Source organism: Pinus tabuliformis, chromosome 3_2 (genome assembly GCF_031772625.1).
Source record: "Pinus tabuliformis cultivar Carrire ecotype Pingquan chromosome 3_2, CPIR1, whole genome shotgun sequence".
NCBI classification, from domain to species: Eukaryota; Viridiplantae; Streptophyta; class Pinopsida; order Pinales; family Pinaceae; genus Pinus; species Pinus tabuliformis.
The window spans coordinates 132,777,483-132,800,727 of record NC_142302.1 but is presented as its reverse complement, the minus strand read 5'-3'; the positions used below and the strand labels follow the sequence as shown (position 1 = coordinate 132,800,727).

The following is a 23,245-nucleotide window of genomic DNA, read 5'->3' as shown; positions in this document are numbered from 1 at the left end:
TCCACTAGGCCATGCTCTGGATCCTTGAAGGCCTCATTGAACCTCTTAGTCTTCAGACCTTAGTCATCCAACTATCATTGTATCACCCATGGGGTATTTCAAATTAGGTAATGATAGTGCTTTTAACAATGTTGATATCTTGAACTGCACTCTTCTCCCTTATCCTCCAAAAAGATTAGCCAAAAAATTACATCTTGAGTCCAAGATATTTTAAAGATTAAATAACTTATACTAATGTTTAAAGTAGTAATATAAACCCCTCTCATTCTTCACATTATTTAATTTGTACTTGTACATTAAATACCTCATCATAACTTAACTCTCAATGAATCAAAACCTATCTTAAAAAAATCAAAATTTATAAAATATATTATACTTAAAATTATTAATTATAAAAATTTAGATTTATTAGACTTTCTTTGAAATACTCCAACCAAAACCTTACCATCATAATTGAAATAATAAATACAAAATGTATTTTTCACTTCTAACATCAAAATTTACATCTCTACTATTATTTTCAAAACTTGTAAATATATAAGTGAAAAATAAATTAAAACCTAATGAAGTGAATAACTATATTTCCCTATTAAGAAGTGCTATTTTTTAAAAATCAAAATTCCACATCTCAACTGTTATTTTCAAAACTTTATATACCTATATTAAAAACAAATTCAGACCTAACGAAATAGACTACTTGTATTTCCATATTAAGAGTTGTTTCATCATATAATGTTATTAAAAAAATATCCTGAGTATTGACTAAGCATCTCCTTTCTTCTGTAAACCAATGAAGTTTCCATCAGTCAATTTTACTAAGTAAGGCCAATCCAATTTGGGTTGTATAAGAGAGGGCGAATACCAGCAAAGGGCAAGCTTTATCTCTTTAATTTTGCAAATGTCAATGTCTAAATAATATAATTTAATACATCCTTGCTTCCTTCCTCCAACACATGTGCTAGGGCTGTTGCTTTCATTTTCGACCCCACTTGATTCAAAGCCTAACACATGTGTGGGGACGCCAAAGACTTTGCTTCACCAACAGAAATATCCACTTGACTTTAGCTTCTCTACTTTTGTGTTGTCCAGTTGTGTAGTGGGGGGAGGTGGATATAAGCTTTTGGGCATGTGTGGGATTTGGCAACGTAGGCCGAGGTGTCATTCAATGGTGTGAGAGGTTAGAATCAAAGGTTGTGCATTAACAAACTTTAAGATACTTAAAACCTTTGATTCTCTTTTTCTTTAATGGAAGGGCAAGAAAAGAATTGGAAAAATGTAGGGGAAAAGTGGGCACATGAGAAAATTTGGAGTGGAATGTAACATCGGGTAAAGAAAGAAAGATTCCAATAGGTAGGTAGTCTATCTAAAAAAATGAAAATGACCATTCTTGAATTATGAAAATGACATTTCTTGAATGGCAAATTAAAGTGAAAATATAATTAAAGGCTAAAGGTCAGAGTCCAGCCCCACAGGTCAGTGACTCCACCTGCCCAGCGCGGACCTAGAACGTGAGGGGCAGGGGCAGGGGCAGAAACCAAAATAAAATTAATTTTGGTAAAAACAAACAAAGGAACGAAAACTGAATGTTGGGGTTTGGTAAGACAGAGTCGGTCGGACCCCTCAAAACCCTGGCAGCCGACACCGCGAAGAAATTTGCCGAGAAAAGAAAGTTGCTGACGCCACCGATGGCGTCAGTATCGATCCACGTCGTCAGTGACTTCAATGGGCATCCCGTTTTACGGGAGTCAATTTGTGTTGTTTGGTGTGTGTGGGTAAATTCAATAGGATGGGGCTCGGGTGTGGTACGGTCCAAACGGCAGGCCATGTGACTGGTTTTTTTCTCTGGCCGTCCGGAGATTTCCAGGCGGCCGTGCTTCGGGCAGTTCGTTCGTTAGTTAGCCCTGTCGATTTCTCCCTTTCTGTCCCCGCTATTCCCGGCTTGCGGCCGGCAAAGTCGCCGGGGCTTTTTTCCCTTGGGCAGAAACGAATTTGGTGCTGCGTACGCGTTGGATAGCTTTCAGTGCCCGGCTCGGATTCGGGCTACCCGAAGCCCCCGGCTCGGAGTAGCCTCGGCGCACTCCTATTCCGGCCAGACAAAAGTTGTTCAGCTCGACCTTTCTTTCCTCGGTTCATGTCTCTCTCGTCTTTGTCCTGATTCTCGATTTTAAGAACTGGATGTTTAGCGTGACTTCTTCCGAGTGTTTTTTTCCTTTTTGGATTTCGATGGCGGTGGAGCCATTGAAGTCTGGAATTCTGCTCTTTCGGTGTAGTAAGATTAGGGTTTGGGAGTCCCGGATGGGTGTAATCGGTTGCCAAAGCTTTGCCCCGTTTGATTTTAGTATATCTGGTGAGTTTGAGCATATCTGATGAACTCATTTGGCTGCACATGTTTTTGTTTTTCTATGCAGGTTTTTGACTGCTAGTATTTTTTTGTTTTCAATGCTTCGGTCTCTTTTGTATGATTTCCGACTTTTCTGTTTTCAATGCTTCAGTCTCTTATGTATGATTTCCGACGTTTTTGTCCTGATTTACAGCCTAAGCTGAATTTGGAGAAAAACGCTATGCATCTTTTACCTTAGGCGACGTAAAAGCCACGGACTTTTCAGTTAAGCCGACGAGAAAGATAACTGAAATTTGCTTCTGGATCAATTAGTTTGTAATCTTCAATCTCTGAGAGGCTGAATTAACGGTGGCCAGAGAAAAAAAACAGGAGCATTTGCTGCTTTCGTCGGTATTTGGCACGGCTTTGTCCTTTTACGAGTGCTTGGATGTGTTAGCGTCTTATTTAGTCAGTGCTAACTCGGCGTCCAAAAGTTTGGCAGCCTTCTTGACTCTGAAAGCGGGTTTAAAGGCGTCATAAATGTTGGAGGACAGAGCCTGGTTTTCCGATGGACTGTTCGAATTTGGGGGCATTCGTCTAAGGGGCGCAGAAAGAAATTTACAACTTGCTGGAAAAGAAATTTACAATTACTGGAAATGGTGAGTGTCCGACTTCATATTTTTGTTTATAATGGAAGAAGTGGCAGCGGTATATGTTGAATGTGACTTGTGAAGGTGCTTTTCTTGGAACTCCGTGGAATTCTAGTGATTCATCAGTAGCTTTTAATCACATATTTTCTCCTGAGCAATTCACTTCACCGAATTTTCGGCAAATTGTTGTGATTCCAAAAAGGAAACGCGAGAATCTTATTTATCTGTGAATGCATCAACACTGTGCTGCAGGAAATTGCAGTGAAGATTTTAATATTTGGCGAATTTGAGGACCTTTAGAAATCAAGATCCCATCTTCACTAACTCTGGGATTGTCTGTAAGACTACAAAAGTAAAGGCAAACATCAAACTCCATATATTCAAGCGGTTTTTAGGCCAAGAGCCCTTGGCCTTGCTTTCAAACAAAAAATCGGTCAAAGTCCTCATAGAATTTAGTTTTCTATCTTCTTCAGTTGAAGATTGGGCAAACGTGATGTTGCCTTTGGGTAATACTATGGGAGAATGGCACAATGAATGGCTCTGTATATGAATCAGATTTGAAGTAAAGCAGGCTGGGAATGTCAATGGAAACAAAATATCAAGTACCTCCAAAAATTGAGAAGAGTAGTTTATATAATTCGATATACTGGCCTTTTAGTGTATCGCATTTTAAGTCAAGCTGCCAGAGATCCAAGGAAAAAGATCCAAAAAAGTTGGGTCAAATTGATGCCAAATGGGAGTATCACTTTCCAATGCCTTCTTATAGCTCTACTGATTTTGAATATTTCCGGTGGAAACAACGAAAAGATGTTGTACTTTCTGCCGTTGGATGCTTTGGTCTTTTGGTTCTCTCTGTCCTGCTGGTTCACTGTGCAACGGAGGGCTTGCGTCTCACATTTGCAATACCTTTGATGTTGACTGCTGGTCTCTCTTTTTCGCTTTTCTTTCGCCTTATTATCTGTTATGAGACTGTTCAAACTGCTTGCAGATGTATTTCATCTATGCTTTTCTTTCTCACTTCACTTTCATGGGTTTTTGATAATTCCTTTGATAAAGCTGGTGCTCCATGGCACAGTTCATTTCGACAGGATCTGCAGTATATCGATCTTCTCATGGTTACTAGCCTTCCATGTTTCCTATCTCATGCCCTGTTTTTGTCTTGGAAGAACTACTGTGCCTTTTTTGCGCTGCCGTCATTTGGTTTGTTACTACTAGCAATTCACTCTTGTATGACACCAGATATTCTTTCCGTACAAGCTTTGTATACTTCAGGGATCGCCTTGCTTATTATGTTTGCTACTGTCTTCATTGGATACTGTGGGAGATGTTCAGATAAGCAATTGTACTTGACCATCAAGGCACTTGAAAAAGATCTCTGTGAAAGCAGAGTAAAGGAAGGAACTATTTGCACTCCAGAACAAAATAAGTCTGATTACACAGAAAAAATAAACCAGATGCGACAGTTCATCAGCTTCATTTTCCATGAAATAAGGGGTAATAATTGTGGATATGGCTGCTTTTCAATCTATTTGATGGAAATTGACACTGTAATTGGATGTGTCAATCGTAGCTTTTGCTGTTAATAAGGTTGTTTCTTTCTGCAGTAAAGAACTCTTTTTTCTGGTGAAGCAGAGGATGCTTAAGATTGTGTGCATTTTCTGCATTCCCCTTCAATGCTGTTGTCCTTGGTATTGGGCATATGCTAGCAAGCAACCTCTCAGATGAACAACGAGAAATTCTCAAAATGATGGATGCATCATCTTCTTCAATGATCCGCATATTAAATGATGTTCTTGACATGGGTTGGTTTTTTTTCCAGCACTCTAAGTTGTGTTTAAAAGCTTTTGAGAATCTCAATAAAGAAATTGTTTTATTAGAATCCAAGTAAACTAGTGGAAATGTTTGGATACTAGCTATCTGCAATAGTTTCTAAATTTTTAGTTGAGTTGCACTCTATTTTCACATATCTAGGGCTTACCCTTATTATAGCAGTATCTTTAAATTACAAATTATTTTGCAACGGTTCCTATCAATTACACACTTTAGACATCAGTTGCTCCACTGTTACTTTATTTGAGTTGAAAAATAAGCATGTTTATGTTGTCTTCTTCTTTTTAATTAAACATACTAAAGTGTACATGCCCTAAATCTTGGCAGGTAAAATTGAAGCCGGGAAGCTTCAACTTGAAAAGCAACCTTTTAACATGGGAGAACTTGTTAGTTCTTTAATATGGGCTTTTAGGGATACTCTTGACTCCAAAGGGATTGCATTCTCGTTATGTGTTGATGAGGTAACACAAACGATATTTTCTCATCATGATCTACTTGGAGATAAGCACCGTGTACGCCAGGTATGATGATGCTAAATGATGACTATTCCTTGCTTGTATTCATTTTAGTTATCGAGTTTTCTAGGTTGTATAGTTAAATATCCATTTGCTGTGCATGTGTGGTAGTATATCGAGTGAAACTATTCAGACATATCTGTCCAACATTAAAAATCAAAGATTGCCTCTTGAGACCTATGTTACCAGAAACGGGAAACTGGAAATGAAACGAGAAAAATGAGAACGAGATGAAAAACGGAATTTAGAGGTTTCGCATTAAAAAACGAGGAGAGAGAAAAAATAAGAAAATATAAAGAAAACATAAAACAAAACATTCATTTACATAGCAAAACATTCATTTAAGTAGCTGAAAATGTAATAATCCCATTTATGAGTTACCCATAATGGATTAGTGTGTATGGCCAGACCCCGGGCCGAATATATGACCCTGCTCCAATGCGAGGGAGATACAACAGTGGACCCTTATGACCTGCCCCAATGCAGGGAGATATAACAGTGGACCCTTATAGCCTGCTCCAAATTGGTAACTTCTAACATTAAAAATCTTTGTGGGATTGATGTTGGGTGTAGAGTTTGGCTTGATTTATGCTATTTGCGTTATAAAAACTATAGCTTCATCGGAAAAATGGGAGATAATGGAAAATACATTAATGTAATGGGAAATGCCACAAATCTTGTAAATAAGCTTTGGTCCAAATTGGCAATTGAAGCGACATCTGCAATGAAATGATGTGCTTTCAATCAAACTGTAGCTTCATCTGCAATGAAATGATGTGCTTTCAATCAAACTGTAGATTCTTTGTCTGGGAATATTAGTGTAATCACTCAGATCGTTATACATTCTTCGATGTGCATTGTTGAAGATACACATCCCAAACCACCTCCCAAACAGGTAATGAAAGATAAATTCTGAGTGCTGACCATGAAGACCAGAACGGACGTAGAAACCGGCGTTTTCCGTCCTGTTCTGTTTCTTGTGCGTTTTTTCCCAGAAACCCTCACTACCGTCCGGTTTCTGGTAACATAGCTTGAGACGCGAAACATGCTCACCGATTGTGCTATGTAAATTTACTCTCACGTGCAACCTGCTTCAGTAGTACAGTACTATCCCTGTTGAAGCTTGTTTAAGCAACAAATATTCATTAGAGAAATATTGAGGTGAAAAATGGGCCTAAAAAATGATATTGACATTGACTTTAAAAGAACCAATAGGATTTAAGATGATGACGTCAACCATCAAGTTAAGTAGTTTTGGAGGGAAAGAAAAATTATTTTTATTATCGTATTTTTGACTCATCTCTTTATGGGTTTTACTTGAATTTCAAGTCTAGGCTCTCATTGGACCTTGCCAACCTGATAAACATTAGACTGTTTTTGCTGGTGTTGAGTCATGGGGATTTAAACCTTGCCTACCTGACAAACATTAGACTGTTTTTGTTGGTGTTAAGTCACGGGGATTTAAACCTTGCCTAGCTGACAAACATTAGACTGTTTTTGCTGCCCTGCCAGAGTTTTAGGTTATTTTTTGTTTGATACATGTATTCGGGTATTTGTAAAAACTGCATTAACATGGTACATATTTCATTTTCTCAACCATATTGCTTGAAAATGTCCTGCTTAGGGTTTGAACATGGGTGTCATGGGGTTTTAAACCTTGCCTACCTGACAAACATTAGACTGTTCAGTTTTTTTGTTGGTGTTAAGTCACGGGGATTTAAACCTTGCCTATCTGACAAACATTAGACTGTTTTTGCTGCCCTGCCAATAGAGTTTTAGGTTATTTTTTGTTTGATATATGTATTCAGGTATTTGTAAAAACTGCATTAACATGGTACATATTTCATTTTCTCAACCATATTGCTTGAAAATGTCCTGCTTAGGGTTTGAAGTTTGAACATGGGTCTCCTCCGAGAGAACCCATTATTTTCATCAATTCACCTTACTTATGTTGTTTACATGTAATTAGTCATACTCTCATATACCAGTGCTTTCTCATTTAATCAATGTCATCATCTACGGTGACATTTTTTATGATTTATATCCCAGATTTTTGTCTCATCTATTTGGTTCTGGTGCTTCTTATTTGGACTTGAGGAAATTTCAATCTGGGATAGGTGCCCACATCCACTGATTGAGATTAAATTATAGATATTTGTGTCAATGACCGGCAGCAAATCAAGATTTCCTTTGAAAAGGACGAAAGTTCATTATATTGAATTTTTTTCTTACAGGCTTGGCTGGGAGCAGATCAAGGTTTCCTTTGAAAAGGAGAAAAATTCATTATATTGAACTCTTATCATTACAAGGTTTGAGGCCAGTTCATATTTATCAAGCAGCCTGTAGGGCCTAATCTCGATATGTCCACAATAAGGTTTTAAATCTTTTTTATCTTGAAGCAGCACAACTGCTCGGATTGTACTGAAGGACCGTTCTATGCCAAGCAAATACTGTTACCTTCTTGTTTCCTATATTTTAACTACAGTTTTTATCTTGACATTGTTCGATGTTGATGTTCTTGCTTAATTGAATCCTTTTCTATTCTTGGTTTCTTTTGTTTTCTTCCCCAATAATTTTCAGATTGATGACTTTATGTTGCTCCTTTTGCCCATCATGACTGTTCATTTTCAGAGTAGATGTCAATGTTTGCTGAATAGGATGAAGTGATAAACAATTGTACTTCTACTTATCAATCTATAGAAGTATATAGATGTAGTTGGAATAATTAAATAAGCTTATTGCTATATTTGTCTTAGTTATATGCAGTCTGGACTAATACGATGATTGTAAGGTGTAAGAGAAATAAATTTTATAGCTTTGAAAGCCAGAATTGCAAAAAAAAGAGGAAAAAGAAACCTACCCGTGGACACAGTTTACTTCCAGAGAATTACGCAACATGTTGACCAACTGTGAAAGCTTACATGCTCAGATGTTTATTATTAATATAAATAGCTAAGCATATGCCAAAAGACACATATGTTAATGTCATTATTTATGAGTTCTAGCATCTTCTTTGCAATGAAGCGGTTTTTCTATAAATTAAATCTTGATTTGTTCCTCCCAAGTATTGCCTGCAGCTTTTGGGCATATGATAATCATGCTTAACAATTATTGTTTTGTTGCCAGGTTCTGGCAAACTACCTTTCAAATGCTGCAAAGTTTACCCCACGGAATGGGAGTGTTAGACTTCGAGTTGTCTGTGATGGCAGACTGACCACCGATCCTGTTGGATTGAATCGGTTTGATCCCTTTCCACGAAATGGAACTCTTTCAAAATGCAGAATTTGTATGTGGGATGAAGAACAGGAAGAAAATTATTTTGTGAAGGAAAAGCGGCCAACACTTGTTAGTGTAACTCTTTCTGTTGAGGATACTGGAATAGGTATTAGTAAAGAAGATCAAGAAAGATTGTTTGAACCCTATACTCAAATTAAGGCTGGCTCACTACAAGGTGGAGGTGGAACAGGCCTTGGGCTGTGCTTTTCTAGGAGGTCTGGATTATACAACCAGTGAAGAAATAGCTATAAATTTGTGAAACAACAGTGTGGAAAAATTCACTTCACACTATTGTTGAATTTTTGAAGAATATGTTCAGTGTTTTATACGCAATTAAATTATTGTTTTGAGTTTGAAAATTTAAATTGGAACCCTATATATATGAGCAGATGGGGAAAAGGCTGGTTGTGATGAATGTTTTTGTTTATATTGCACTGTGCAGGATTGTTGAATTAGCAGGGGGTAAGATTGGAGTGCAATCTGAAGTTGGCAAGGGGAGTACATTTTCATTCACATTGCCCTTTGAGCTAGTCACATCTGTAGCTAAAGACAGGGAAGAAGCGACATATCAGAATCCATTTGATTTTAAGAAAGTAAGTTATTCATTGGCTCGGACTACATCCGTAAGAAAATTGGCGGGATCTTCCTTAACAGGCCACAAGCCGAAGGTACTAATTGTTGAAGATAACCAAGTAAATAGGAAAATCTTGAAGAAACTCCTATCTAGCTTTGATGTTGACAGTGAAGATGCAGAAGATGGCAAACAAGCTTTGGATTTATGTCGTAAGGGTGTCACATATGACATGATCTTGATTGACAAGGAGATGCCAGTAATGGATGGCTTGGAGGTATGCTGTGATTTATGCATGTCCTTTATTCTGGTTATTGGTGTAACTTTTCAAGCTTTAGGTGATATTCAGGTCTTGATTCTAACCATATACAGAGGTAGGCCTTATTGGGCACAATTTCTGCATTGCCGTTATTAAATGGAAACTACTCTAACCATCAGCACCATTTTCCATAGTTTAGCGACTGTTACTGTGTTAAAATATCAGTTTGTGCTAAATGAAGGTTAATCATGTTTTTAACAACTATGTTGTTCATAAAATCTAAATAAACGCTGTTAATATATCCCATTACAATATGTTTCCTGAGGCATGGCTTTTTCTTAGGTGTATAATCCTATTGAAGTCTGCCACATTTGACGGTAGAATATAATATGACTTTATTTCTTGTTAAGAGCTAATCTGTTGATATTATATTAGTATTCTGAAACATGGGTGTCGTGCCACATTCTTATCATCCAGTAATTGTAGATCTGTTCAGTAATATGTAGGGCAAACCAAAGTTCTTTTTTCTCTTGAGGTACTGTCAGTGGAATGTTGCGGGTTTCATTCCTTTCTTTGATTCTACGTGTCCAAACTGTTGGACATTAGTGTTATTAAGAAGACAACTATTCAGTTTACATTATGCCACATGCATGTCTAGCAATGCCTTGATATACCTGTATTATGCAACTGTTTTAAGCCTATACACACTACTGCCACAGGGTGTTTCTGCTGCAGTGTACTTCACATTCTTTTTCAACCCCTTCCAAAACACAGGTTACACCCTGCAAAAATTACAGGGAGTCTCTGAGTTGTCTAAATTCCATGGAGCCACTTGATTCTGGACAAGATTTCCTTCAATTGATTTAGTTTTTCTCTAGTCTGATGATCCAATTCACAGCACTGGGAGAGCTGCCATAATTTGAGAGTTAAGACACTACCTTGAGCTCAATCCTCTTAAATTAATTGTTGTATCTCGTCCACCAACACCCGCACTATGGTGTAGCCTTTAAAATTTAGTCTCTACTAAGCAGGTTCTCTATGTGAGAACAAATTCTTGTACTATATGATAGGGTTAATGAATTTTTCTTTGAATTTTCAGTCTAGTGTTTTCTTCATTTTGATGTATATCTGCATTGATTTTTATGTAACAATAAAATATTTTGCCATGAAATTTTCAACAGGCAACACGAGAGCTCAGGGCTATGGGTGTCAAATCTCCAATTGTTGGATTAACTGGCAATGCACTTGACAGTGATCGAAATCAGTTTCTTGCTGCTGGTGTAGATGACTTCTTTACCAAACCTATATCAAGGCATCAGTTAGTGAGGCTGCTACAGGCACATAATCTGGTTATTCCATCAAAGAAATAGAGGGTTGCTGCTGAAAACAAGGCAGCAGATTGTGGATCCAGGAATGGAATTTTTGTTAGTAACGGTTTCTTTGTGATAAAATTGTACATTTGAGCCATCTACCCCTTTATTCCCCCAAGATGTATTATTTCACTTCAAATGTTACTTCCACTTTTTTCAGGTTGAGTAGAAGCTTGTTGATTTGAGTAACTAAGAAACAAAAAATCAGCTAGAAGAGCCTATACGTATCATGCATGATATATTTGGGATTTAAACCGAGGACAGTGGGTCCATGGGTATGTTTCTCTTCAAGGGAAGCTTGTCAGGCTCTGCAACGGTAATGATATTTGTACCATGTGCTTGTCAATCTTTGTTTATACCTACAAGCCTTCCCCTTCGTATTTTGACAATGTAAATACTGTAAATTAGCCATTCATTGATTTATTCTTTTTAATAATATAAAAGGTTGCCAGTAAGGCTCCTCTTTACATTATCTCCAACTGTGATAACATAAAATTGTGCTTCTTGAGATTTATATTTCTCATCCCCTTAAATTCAAGATTTTCATAATTATGTTGGATAGGGAGACTCTTTTGCATTAAATGTAAGTTGTTATTATTAGTTTTTCACCTTGATTACGGGGGCCTTTAAAATATTTGTTGTCCAAGAATTAGTGGAGGAATAAAAAGATATGTGGAGTGCCATATATATCTAGGCTATTGGTTTAAATGGAGAAGCAGGTTCTTGGTTCCAGGGGAATTGTTAGTCTAAAATAGTCTCCAACGTATAAAGATATTTTGACTTTAGTTTATTGCCCATGTCTTATCAGACTTGCAATTAGGGTATGCTTTTTACACTATTTATCTGGGGATTAGCTATCTAACATTTAACAGGTTTTTTAGATGCTATTTTAAAATTACACGGTGACATTTTAAACTGATATTTTGGGCAATTCAAGTTTTCGCATTAATTATATTTATGAATGTGTTTATTCAATGATGCAATGACGTAGTAACTATAAAATACTATAATAATACTCAGTTATAGGCAGACCATTTAATGATTTTAAACAATTTAGTGCAAATTTTAGATTGGTTGTGAAGTTTGTATTTTTGCGAGGTTCCAAGCAAAATTGCAAGAACTCAGGAATGGTGGAGGGTCCTTTAATGCAGTTACAATGTTTTAAAGTTTATGCGTCTTATAAACATTGAAATCAGACAAGCTTTAAAGATATACTGAATGCCTGCCCTCCCTTTTATAATAGGCAGGATTCAGGGGAGCCAGCCTAGCAAATTAAGGATTAAAGCTGAGGAGTTTAGGAAGCAAGATGAATATAACTCGTTCAAATTTCTAGATCGACTCGTCCCCCATAATTTAAGACTAGGAGGTTGAAAAAATCAATCCTGCAAGAGTGGAATGCTAGGAAAACGGGGAAAACCCCTACCAGTCTATGCAATAAGGTATAGAGAGTAAGAGATATGCCTGGCCTACCAGTCTAGGAAGAGATGCCTGGCCTAACAGTCCTGACTCCTGAGTCTAGGCAACAAGGTTTAGGGGAATAGTAGGAAAAATGCCTGGAGCGTAGGCATTTCCAAACCACTTTTTGGACTTATCCCAGATGTGGAGTAAAACCTAGTTTTAACCTTTTAAGTTAAATAGCGCATCGCTTGGGCTGAAAGCATAGCAACCAAATTTTATGGAAATAGCTAGGGAAGTAAATACAGAATTTTGATGATTATTATTATAAATTAAATAAAGAAATGAAATTATAAATAATAATTATATTGTGAAGTTTTAATGTAATCATTAAATACTAAATGAACTAAATTATTTTTGCTAAAACTTTATTGTAAATGATATCCCTCTGCTTTTTTGGTATTTCATTTTGTCAAATTTTATTAAAAAAAAAATCATTTTGTCAAATTTTATGAAAATAAAAAACTTTATTTTTTGAAAATAAATGATCATTTTGTCAAATTTTATGAAAATAAAAAACTTTATATTTTGAAAATAAAAAATATCATTTATTTTGATAATTTTAAAATTTAACTTTTTAATAATCTGAATTATATGAATTTAATTGCTATTTTTATTATTTTTCTTTTCCAAATTTCATTTTATCAAATATAAGCCTGAAACTTTATTTTATTTTATAATATTAGATATTTTAGGTCCAATCACATTGCTAAAACAAATGAAGACAACTTCCCATTTTCAAATCATTATTGTATTCACTGAAACAAAATCCGTATAGCTAAGTATTTATATCAAAACACTGTCCACTTGTCCAGAGGGTGTGGTTCTTTTATGAACATAGGGTGGTCATCTTCACTTTGTAAAAGATAGTTAATAACTAATTTTATATATATATATATTTCTTATCTTTTTTTAAAAATTTCATTGGATCATAAATCTACCAAGTTGGGTTAAAAGTTTCTTTGGAGATATGGGTTGTTTTGGGGTTATTGATAATGTTAAATGAAATGAAATAACACACATTTCCATTTGATACAAATGAGGCACATATAAAAACCTTCATTGATTTCAAATTATGGTTGTATTTGCTGGAACACAATCCATATGGTTAAGTGAACACATCAAAACATGTGTTTGTAGAGTGTGGTTCTTTGAGGTGATGACACATCAAATACATCCACTTTGTAGGAGTCATTATTTAGATCCCTTGAATTTGAACATATGAACAGAGGTATCTTGATATAATTTCCTTGACATAGAGTTGAACTTTGTGCTCCTAATGGAAGCCTTGTCTTTAGAAAATTCCATCTACTTGCTCTGGGAAACAAGCCTTCCTAATTTCCTATTATAGTAACTATTGTGTGTTTATATGCTTTGCTTGAGTATAGTCTCTTTGTTAGCTAGTAGAAGAGGGAAGTGTTAATTTATTTGGTCATTCCCTTGCATAGGATTCGAGTTCATTATTTTAGGTTATGGTGATGAATTAAGTAGTTTTAAATGATCCCACTTGAACGTTGGTGTGCTAAACCATAGGCAAATCATAACAATTTTATACCAATATTTTAGTGCCATTGTAACACCCCTAGTGTATTCCCCCTGATTTTGTGATGTAAGTGTGTCTAATTATAAAATTACAATTTATTTTGATGGTCTGAAGAGTGGGACGTGGATCCACGATCCCTTGCGGGGGGTGGGGCAGGGAAGGGGACGGTGGAGCTGAGTGTCGCTGGTTGGTGGAGACAAAAAATGCACCAATGTAACAACTAGTAAGAGAGATTCTCAAGAAAACACCCATGTTTTCCATATCTCTTGGAAGGAGAACGATTGGGGGACATGAACAACCACACACAAAGGATAAATATGGATGTGAACAAGAAGGGAGCGGTTTATTCGAGCAAGGAAATTCTATGAGAAAAATGATGAAGAAAGAATTAGCATGAATGCATGTTGAATCCTGGTATAGCCTACTGAGGTTGAGGAAATGGATTTCCCTACATTGTTTCACTGAGCATTGTGGGATGATGTGTCCAAGCTTGGAGAAGTTATGTTAGGAAAACTCCTATTCTCCTAGAGATGAGCATAAATTCCAGCGAAGTCTGCTTGATGAAATCCCCTTGGATCATGTGGATCTGGCTCACGGGTGACAAGTGCAAGTAATAATGGTTGTAGTTAGTCTAAGGTTGGGTGGAAAATAAAAGTCCCACCTTTTGTTGCTATTTGAATCAATACATTTAGAAAAGTATATATTCTTGAAAGATATCTGTTCTAAGCATGTTTCATTGATTAACTTGTATAAGTATGATGTATGAGTTTCTTGAATCATGTGGTTGTGACATTCTTAGCTAATTGAACGATTGTATGTTATGTTTCTAAATGGAAACCATAAATCACTCAGAGTCAACTGTGATACCTTAATGATCAATGTCCCTATAATTTAGCAAGTTTGGACAACCAATGTTGTGACCATGCTTATGAGCGATCTTCGAAATTGTGTGATGAGTGTATGGATTTTTCTACCTCAAGGAGGTGGATGAGATCATTGTGTGAATACTCAACTTCTTATGCCTCCATCGCTGGGATAAGAACAAGTATCTATGAATTACTATTTGCTTGTTGGTTTGTTGTGCCATATATATAAGTGTGCAAGGTTCCCTGATATGAATCAACATTGTTAATGGAAGAATAAGTATCCCTGTATGTATTTATAATGAAATGGGAGGCATGAATGTTCTCAAGATGCAAGGCTTGTAGTTTCCTGTGTATGTAGATATACTTCCTAATAAGCAGGGACTTTTGCATGATTAGTGTGCCCAGTTAAGAATCTAGTTAGACTGCTATGGTACTCAGAAAAAATAATGTCATAACTGTTATTCTTGCTAAAGGTCCCTTGTGGTTGTAATTACAGAGGATTGTTGTTTTAAGGGTTGTATGTGAGTTTCCATGGATCCTTATATTCGTTGTAGTTGCATGAGATATAGAGTATTTACATGAATATTGTTGCATTAAAGTAATTGGAAAATGCCTTGATTGTTATGTGGAATAAATTGGAATGCTAACTTGAGGTTGCTAAGAAAGAAGTCATAATTGTATGTGAAAAATAGTATGTTGCATGTGGCCCTGTAGGGCTCTGCGATTGCGATTTTTTTATGCTTGGTTTGCGTATTAAATTCAAATGATCTTGGTCTTGTTTAACACTATGAAGAAGTGTTGCATAAATGTGTTTCAAATCACGGTGTATCTAATTTGTCAGGTTCAATCACTATGCATACTATGTAAGCTAAATCATTGTGTTCTAAACCGTTGTTTTTTTGTGTTGAAAAAGGTCATGTTTAAATTGGGAGTAAATCCCTATATGTGTTGGTGTATGAACTGATGCTCAAAGGATTTCCTAGGATCATAGATATTCCTTGTTCTTGTTATATACCTAGGGGGATAATATGGGGTACCAGGGGAGGTACCCAAGGTAATAATGTAATAATGGGATGGGCCATAGTAATAAATAAGGTGGTTAACCCATATCATGTAAGGGACCACAAGTAGTTAGTAATAATGTAATGGGCCCATGGTATTAGTCGATGGTATGAGGGAACCATAATAATGATCCATGGTATTGTATGAATGAGGCCTAAATAGAGGCTAGAGACTCCACGTCAAGGAGGAGTGTCAAAGAATATTGTCAAGGATTATTGTATGAATAGGCATATGGCTTGTGGAGTGCTCTCCTTCCTTAAGGAGTGAATGTATGGTGTTGCCCTACCTTAAGGGTTTGATCAATAAAGAATCATTTCATATTATTTATGGGTTTATTTGCATTATCTTATATTTTCATATCAAATCTATAATATTTTCAGGTTATATCTATAAAAAGTGGTATCAGATCTATAACAAATGGTATCAGAGCACTTTCTTGGCCACAAAAGTGGAGAATTTTTTTTTATATTTTTTGCAGGATTTCGGGGCGGTGAGTTTGCAGATCAGATCTATACGTTTTGGTGAAAGATCTGCAAAATCTAATTGTAGATCTGGATTCTAAGTGAAAAAATATCCGATTTCAAAAAAAAAAATAGTCGAATAGGAGTCCGGATGAAGGAGATATCGCTGATCTAAAAATCAGTGGGGTTGCAGACAATTTTTCAGGGCAGCGAGTTTGCGGCGCAGATCTGGACGTCATGGTGCAAGATCTGCAAAATATAATTGTAGATCTTGAATCTTTGTGAAAAATACCTAATTTCAAAAAAAAAATCAGTTGAATCGGAGTCCGGATGAGGGAGATATCGCTGATTTAATATCAGCTCTTTTTTGCAGAAATTGTGGTGACGGTAGGAGAGTAGCAGCGCCCATATGAAATTCCAGTATCTGGATCAGGATTTCTATCACATGGGCAGATGCAGAATGGTTGTTCCATTTATTAAAACAGGTCATAATACGAATTTTGAGCAATATTGACAGAATTGTGACCATTTCAAATTTTCGCCCATTTTTTTGTGATGGCGGCCCTTGGTCATAATTTCAGGGATTTGTATAAATTTGATGGCTTTCATCCAGCCAAATGGCTAGCACAAATGGAGAAATATTTTAGATTGAATTACATCATGGATGATGAGACTCAATTGAGTGTGGGACAACTGTACTTGGACAATCAAAGACGACAATGGTGGCAATGGCATCAACGTTGCTATTGAAAGCTCTTGACTTGGGACACATTCACAAAAGATCTTATGGACCACTTTGACTGTAAAGCTAATCTTGTGGATAAGCCCACACAGAGAGACACACAACCTAGCAAAGATTTTATTTTAAAGAAGGAAACCAATGAACCTAAAGGGTTATTTTCTGATGCTATCTCCTTATTGCAGGTTCATGGATTGATTCAGAAGGAGAAAGTCATTGTGTCTATAAATCCGAGTTGCAAGAAAAATCTCATAAATGTCAACTTGGCAAAAAAATTGCAAATTGCAGCAAAACACATTGAAAACACACAAGTGGATGATGAGGATGTTCAAGTGTACAAGGATTTGAAGATTTCTATGGATAAATATGTGTTGCATGGTGATTTTTATGCTTCAAATATGGATAACATGGATGTTGTTTTGGAATAACCTTGGATGGAATCAGTGGGTACTATCAATATTAATGTACAGAATAAATTCCTGAAGCTCTGGTATAAAAAGAAGAAAATTACATTACAGGATATTTCCATTAATAAACAGGTAGAGTCTAAGGAGGCTGAAGCAGAAGATGTTCCGGGATCTGACGTATTAGATGATGAGCCAGTGATGATAGACAATCAAACACAAACAGAGGCTGAAGCAGAAAAGGTTACAGGTGCTAATACATCAAAGGAGGGCTTAGTGGTTGAAGTAAAATTGAAAGATAAGACACCACAGAAGGCACCACAACATGCACCAGATAACAGTGAGGCTCCCGTAAGGGGTGAATTAAAGAAAAAGGCATCATGGGTTAAAACTTCAACATATCACCACCCACATCACCCCGCAAGACAACCATCAAGATGGAAACCAATTAGCCACACAGACAACAACCCCCGCAGGACAGATAGAGAGGAGCGAAGATCCACCTACTACACATCAACACAGAAGCGCTGCCACGGTCAACTTCCATCTCAAACGAGCGAGATCGAGGGTTCACCTTTCTCTTGGATGGCTAGATGCACGTGCATGGTACCAGTGGACTACTCTTTTGAGTAAATCTTATTATTTGTGTTCTTCCCATGTTTCGGGGACGAAACATGCTAAGGGGGGGTGGAATGTTATATACCTAGGGGGGATAATATGGGGTACCAAGGGAGGTACCCAAGGTAATAATGGGATGGGCCATAGTAATAAATAAGGTGGTTAACCCATATCATGTAAGGGACCACAAGTAGTTAGTAATAATGTAATGGGCCCATGGTATTAGTCAATGGTATGAGGGAACCATGGTAATGATTCATGGTATTGTATGTATGAGGCCTATATAGAGGCTAGAGACTCCACGTCAAGGAGGAGTGTCAAGGAATATTGTCAAGGATTATTGTATGAACATGCATATGGCTTGTGGAGTGCTCTCCTTCCTTAAGGAGTGAATGTATGGTGTTGCCCTACCTTAAGTGTTTGATTAATAAAGAATCATTTCATATTATTTCCGGGTTTATTTGCATTATCTTATATTTTCATATAAGATCTATAATATTTCCGGGTTAGATCTATAAAAAGTGGTATCAGAGTTATAACATAAGACTTGATGCGTTTGCGAGAACTATATATATTCAATCATTATCATCAATATCGCTGGACAGAGCATTTGGGAGATAAGATGTGCTTGGGGCATTTGAGAGATTAGAAGGCTTGAATGTGGGCCCAAGCCTAAATGAGCATGTGCCATATAGTAGTCTAGAGTTTAGAGTTATTCACACCAAAAACTGCAGTGAAGGCACGAATGTTCAAATTGTCGAGTGACTTAGATGGGTCGAATGGATGAGGGCTCGAGTGGTGTTAAGGTGCATCTAGGTCTGAACTAGTTCAAGGGCCTATTTCAGTTCGAGGCCTGAGTAGATTTTGGACGCCACGTGGGAGCCACATGGGTGCGTTGATGCCCAAAGGTGACATGGTACTATGGTAGAACCTTGCCTAAGTGGTAAGTTTTAAGTGGTGGACTTTAAGAGCTCATAACTTTTGATCCAGGAATCAGATGGAGGTAGAATTGTATATCATCGAAGATCTCTCGATGAGCTAGACACAATGGAAGCATTAGTTTTTGGTTTCGAGAAGGTTGAAATTTGGGGAATTTTGTGACCCCATTTCCATAAGGAGGCCTTGGAGATCGAGTTAGCTTGATGTAACACCTTCCACTTCCCGAAAATGACCCAAGGGGGTGGGAGGGTGTGTTACAAAGTGGTATTAGAGCTTATTGTCAAGCTAGTAAAAGGAAAAATAAAATTTTGGTTATACCATAACTTCTGTAAGTCATTGACAGAACTAGCTATGTTATAAAGTGATATAAGAGCATATAGGTTCAACACCTTTGGAGATAAAAATTTGGAGCTCTGTGTTTAATGAATGATTATTTGGCGCAAGTGTTTGTTGTTTATTGATTTTCACTCGTGATTATTTACTACATGCATATGTAACAATGTAAACTTTGAAACGAGAACTGTAAACTCAAAACGAGAACTCTAACAAAAAAACCCAAAGAAAACATAAAAACAACCTAAAAACGAAAAATGTTGATGCTAGAATACTGAAATGCTCGGAAACCTTAAGTTTTTAACAATTTTTCAACCATGACATTAAGGAATTTTTTATGAATAAATAAACTTTAAAAATGAGCACCTAAATGAAAGAGTCATTATACCAAGAGTAATTTCTTTTTTAAATGCTAAAAATATGATCACTTCAAAAACTTAGTGTAAGACAACTTGACACATTGTAAAAAAAGTTTAAAAGTCAACCATCAAATTAACAGGTTGCAAAACAAAGTTTAAAAGTCAACCATCAAATTGACACACTGTAGGCAAACTTGACCCACTGTAATGAAAACTTAAATATGAACTATGAAATTGACGCAACGTTAGGGCAGACTCGATCCTTTATAACAAAAACTTTAAAAGCAACAATCAAATTGATACATAATGAGATCGCGTTGCTAGTCGAGGTTCAACATAGACCCTGTAGGAAAAATAAAATAAAACAAAAAAATAAAAAAAATAAAAATGAAAAACACAAAAGAAAACAAAAATTAAAACATTGAAAAACACACACAAATTAAAAAAAAAACAAAAAACAAAAACAAAAACATAAAAAATATAAAAAATAATAAGTAAATAATAATATATATTTGAACAATTTTGTCCGCATGGGGTAGCTCAAGTGGCAATGGCCGTGGAAATGAAGTCTCACCGAACCGGAGATCTTGGGTTCGATTCTTGTGCTACCCTCCCTGGAAATGGGGTGAATAACGGACATGTAAAAACTCGAAAATGAGAAGGTCCCACCTAAGCTTACAAATATATATATATATATATATATATATATATATATATATATATATATATATATTTGAACAATTTTATTTTTTTTAAACATGGCAAAAAAACACATAAAAAATATATAAAAAAGATAAAAAATAAATCAAACATAAAAAATTTACAAAAAAAAATTAACATAAAAAAATTGAGAAAAAAAAATTAAAAACATTATAAAAAATACAAAAAAATTATTTAAAAATAAATCTAATTAAAAAAATAGAAGATTAACAAAAAAAAAATTAAATAAATAAAAAATAAATAAATAACAATTAAAATTAAATTAAAAACAATAAAAAAACACAAAAACAATATAATAAAAATAAAAAAACACCAAAAAACAATTAAAAAAACACATAATTAAAAAACAAATTAAAATCATTAAAAAAAACATAATTAAAAAACAAATTAACAAAAAAATTAAAAATTGAAAACTGAAGGCCCCACCCGCCCTGGGCTTGCTAGGCTAATTTTCGGAATCAGCCTTCTAAGCCCAGGGTCGGCCAGCCCAACGACCTTGGGCCTGCCTGACCAATTCTCGGAATCAACCAGGTAGGCCTAGGACTGCTAGGTTGGTCGATTGTGGAGATGTTGACTAAATTCCCTAGAGCAACCCAACGATATTGCAAAAGTTCATGACTGAATGTGGCAGTGAAAATTATGAGGGGGAATCTCTTAACTTATCTCTTGCTAATTTATACTTTTCTTTGATGATTTGAAAAGTTATCATAAGTTTATGAATAGTAGTATAGACATGATAAAATGCAAGAGATGAACTAGTTTAGAGATATATGCCCATCAAATAGATATTAAATATGACATGTCAAGATGCATGAAGGTATGTCAGGTGCATACGATAATGGATGTGCATGCATAAAGACTTAGAGTAGTCTGTTGTCATAACATGATTCAAATGTCTAATAGTGGTTAATGATAAGAATGCAACCAAGAGTAGGTTGACAACTCAAATGGGGGAGCCAATGAAAGTGTTTCATGTAGTCTTGAGGAAACAAGGCTATGGAAAATAAGGTGATGATGAGAAAATGACATAGGTGATACCTATGTCTATTGATATACATGTTGTGAAAATGTGGTAAATCCATTAATAAGAGGTCCGCTACCAGTTAGTGGTCTCCACCAAACAAGTGTTAACTTTTTTATTGATTATGATTCTTGAACTTTATTTACATTTAGAGTATTGTTTGAATGCTTGATTAAAGTGCATGACATGAGTATGTGCTTATGAGATTGCATAAAAGAACGAGCATGTTTTAAGACAGTTGTACTAATACAATGTGTGAGACAACTGATATGCATAGGAGTGCAATGGGTGTTAATTGTAGCACTATGGATGATGATTGTGCATTGATTGCAGATTATGTCATGGTTGCTAGCCTTATTAAAAGGTTGATTTCAAAATTTGATGATGCTAGTCTTGGTAAAAGATTGATTTCAAAATTTGATGATGCTACTCTTGGTAAGGGCTAACTTCTGATCTTGTGATAACATGGTTATAAACATGATGATATGTACTCCCAAGTCTTGGAACATGTGACTGACATGAATTCTAGATTTGTGAACAATTGTAGATCAACATGTTTGGTTTAAGCATGGCCAGGTAACCACTGATTTTGTTTATGTTGATATAACTAACAACTAAGTGTGTGTGACAACACATAAGCAATAAAAACATAGACAAAGGTATGGTGCAGCATAGCATGAACCAAGTACATCATGAACAAGAAAGGGGAAGTTCCACTAAAAGAAATGATCGCTCCAAGAGCTATTTTGAGGTATGTTAAAATCTTAAGGTTGCCATAAAACCTTGGAAAAGTATCAATATGCTTTTATACACATGGTGGTGAAATATACATTGGACAATGGAACTCATGGGATTGAGTTGTTATGGGTTAATGAATGTTTTATATTTTTTACATTTTATTGATTGGCTTCATATTTTCTTTGATGTTTTGACTATTGACCTTGAGCAAGGCCATATCGCCTTTTATTTTTTCTTTTGTTTCTATTATGGTTTTCGTTGTTATCATTTTCCTTTATTCTTGCCTTTGTGTTTTGGTCTTGATTGGTTGTTGGGTATTGAAAGAAAATAAGAGGACCTCTGGAGAAGAGCTAAAGTAGAACCCAATTGGAGGTGCAAGACCTTAGTTAAGCCTTGCATGTAACATAAATGGCAGTGAGAGGGGTGGAAGAAGAGACATAACAACTAGGTGGATTGGATGGGTCCAAATAGTTGGACTGGATGTATCCATGAGAATAAAGTGGACAATGATATGACAACCATGAGAATGACATAAAAGGGAAGTTTCCTAAACTTTGAGACCACATGTATGATAAGTATGTTATGATGATACTCCTTGATAATTTTGGTATGGATGGAAAAGGGAAAAGGATGAAAATTGATAGCATATGAACAACATGGATGAGGACACGTTGAGTTAAATAAATCGCTGAATATCGCAACCGCAAAAATTCTTAGTGGAAGCGCTGGTAATGGCAGTAGGTAAATAAATAAAAAGAAAGGAATTAGGTAAGAATTCCTTTGGTTAAAATTGAAATTGTTGTTTCAAATTAATGCATGCTCCACATGCATACTAGAAGGCTTTCTAACCTTAAAACTATGAATGTGCTATTTTTCGAATGTGTCACTGATGAAATCAATATATATGTTATGCCATTGCATTTGACAATTTATTTTCAGGAATCATTCTTGTGGAAGAATGGTTGGTTAATGTTCATAATGATGAATGTATGAATGACATGTTTGGGATAATGTAATGATGTTATCCAACGAGACTCCTTGTGATGTGAAGGATCCATTGAGAAAGTGAGAATTCTTGTTGTTAATTGTTACTGTGATCATATACTTGTGATGTTTATGTGCTCTATTTATACTATGTATGTGACAAGGAAATGTTGATTGTGGTATCAACGAATATACTAACTACTAACTAGAGT

General features: G+C 35.8%; 1 protein-coding gene across 2 annotated transcripts; it reads left to right on the top strand.

Annotated features, from left to right (window-relative positions):
* Positions 1-2,109: 2,109 nt before the first annotated feature.
* Positions 2,110-11,263, top strand: LOC149180182 (uncharacterized). Of its 2 annotated transcripts, none has more exons than XM_089415940.1 (8): positions 2,110-2,347; positions 2,535-2,979; positions 3,223-4,464; positions 4,575-4,772; positions 5,128-5,321; positions 8,442-8,806; positions 9,034-9,439; positions 10,603-11,263. In XM_089415940.1, exons 4-8 carry the CDS (start codon positions 4,670-4,672, stop codon positions 10,789-10,791), a joined length of 1,257 nt encoding a protein of 418 aa, XP_089272066.1. In that variant the 5' UTR covers positions 2,110-2,347; positions 2,535-2,979; positions 3,223-4,464; positions 4,575-4,669; the 3' UTR covers positions 10,792-11,263. The 2 variants fall into 2 exon arrangements, with proteins under 2 accessions (XP_089272066.1, XP_089272067.1); XM_089415941.1 differs by having other exon boundaries at positions 2,493-2,979.
* The last annotated feature ends 11,982 nt before the right edge of the window (positions 11,264-23,245 follow it).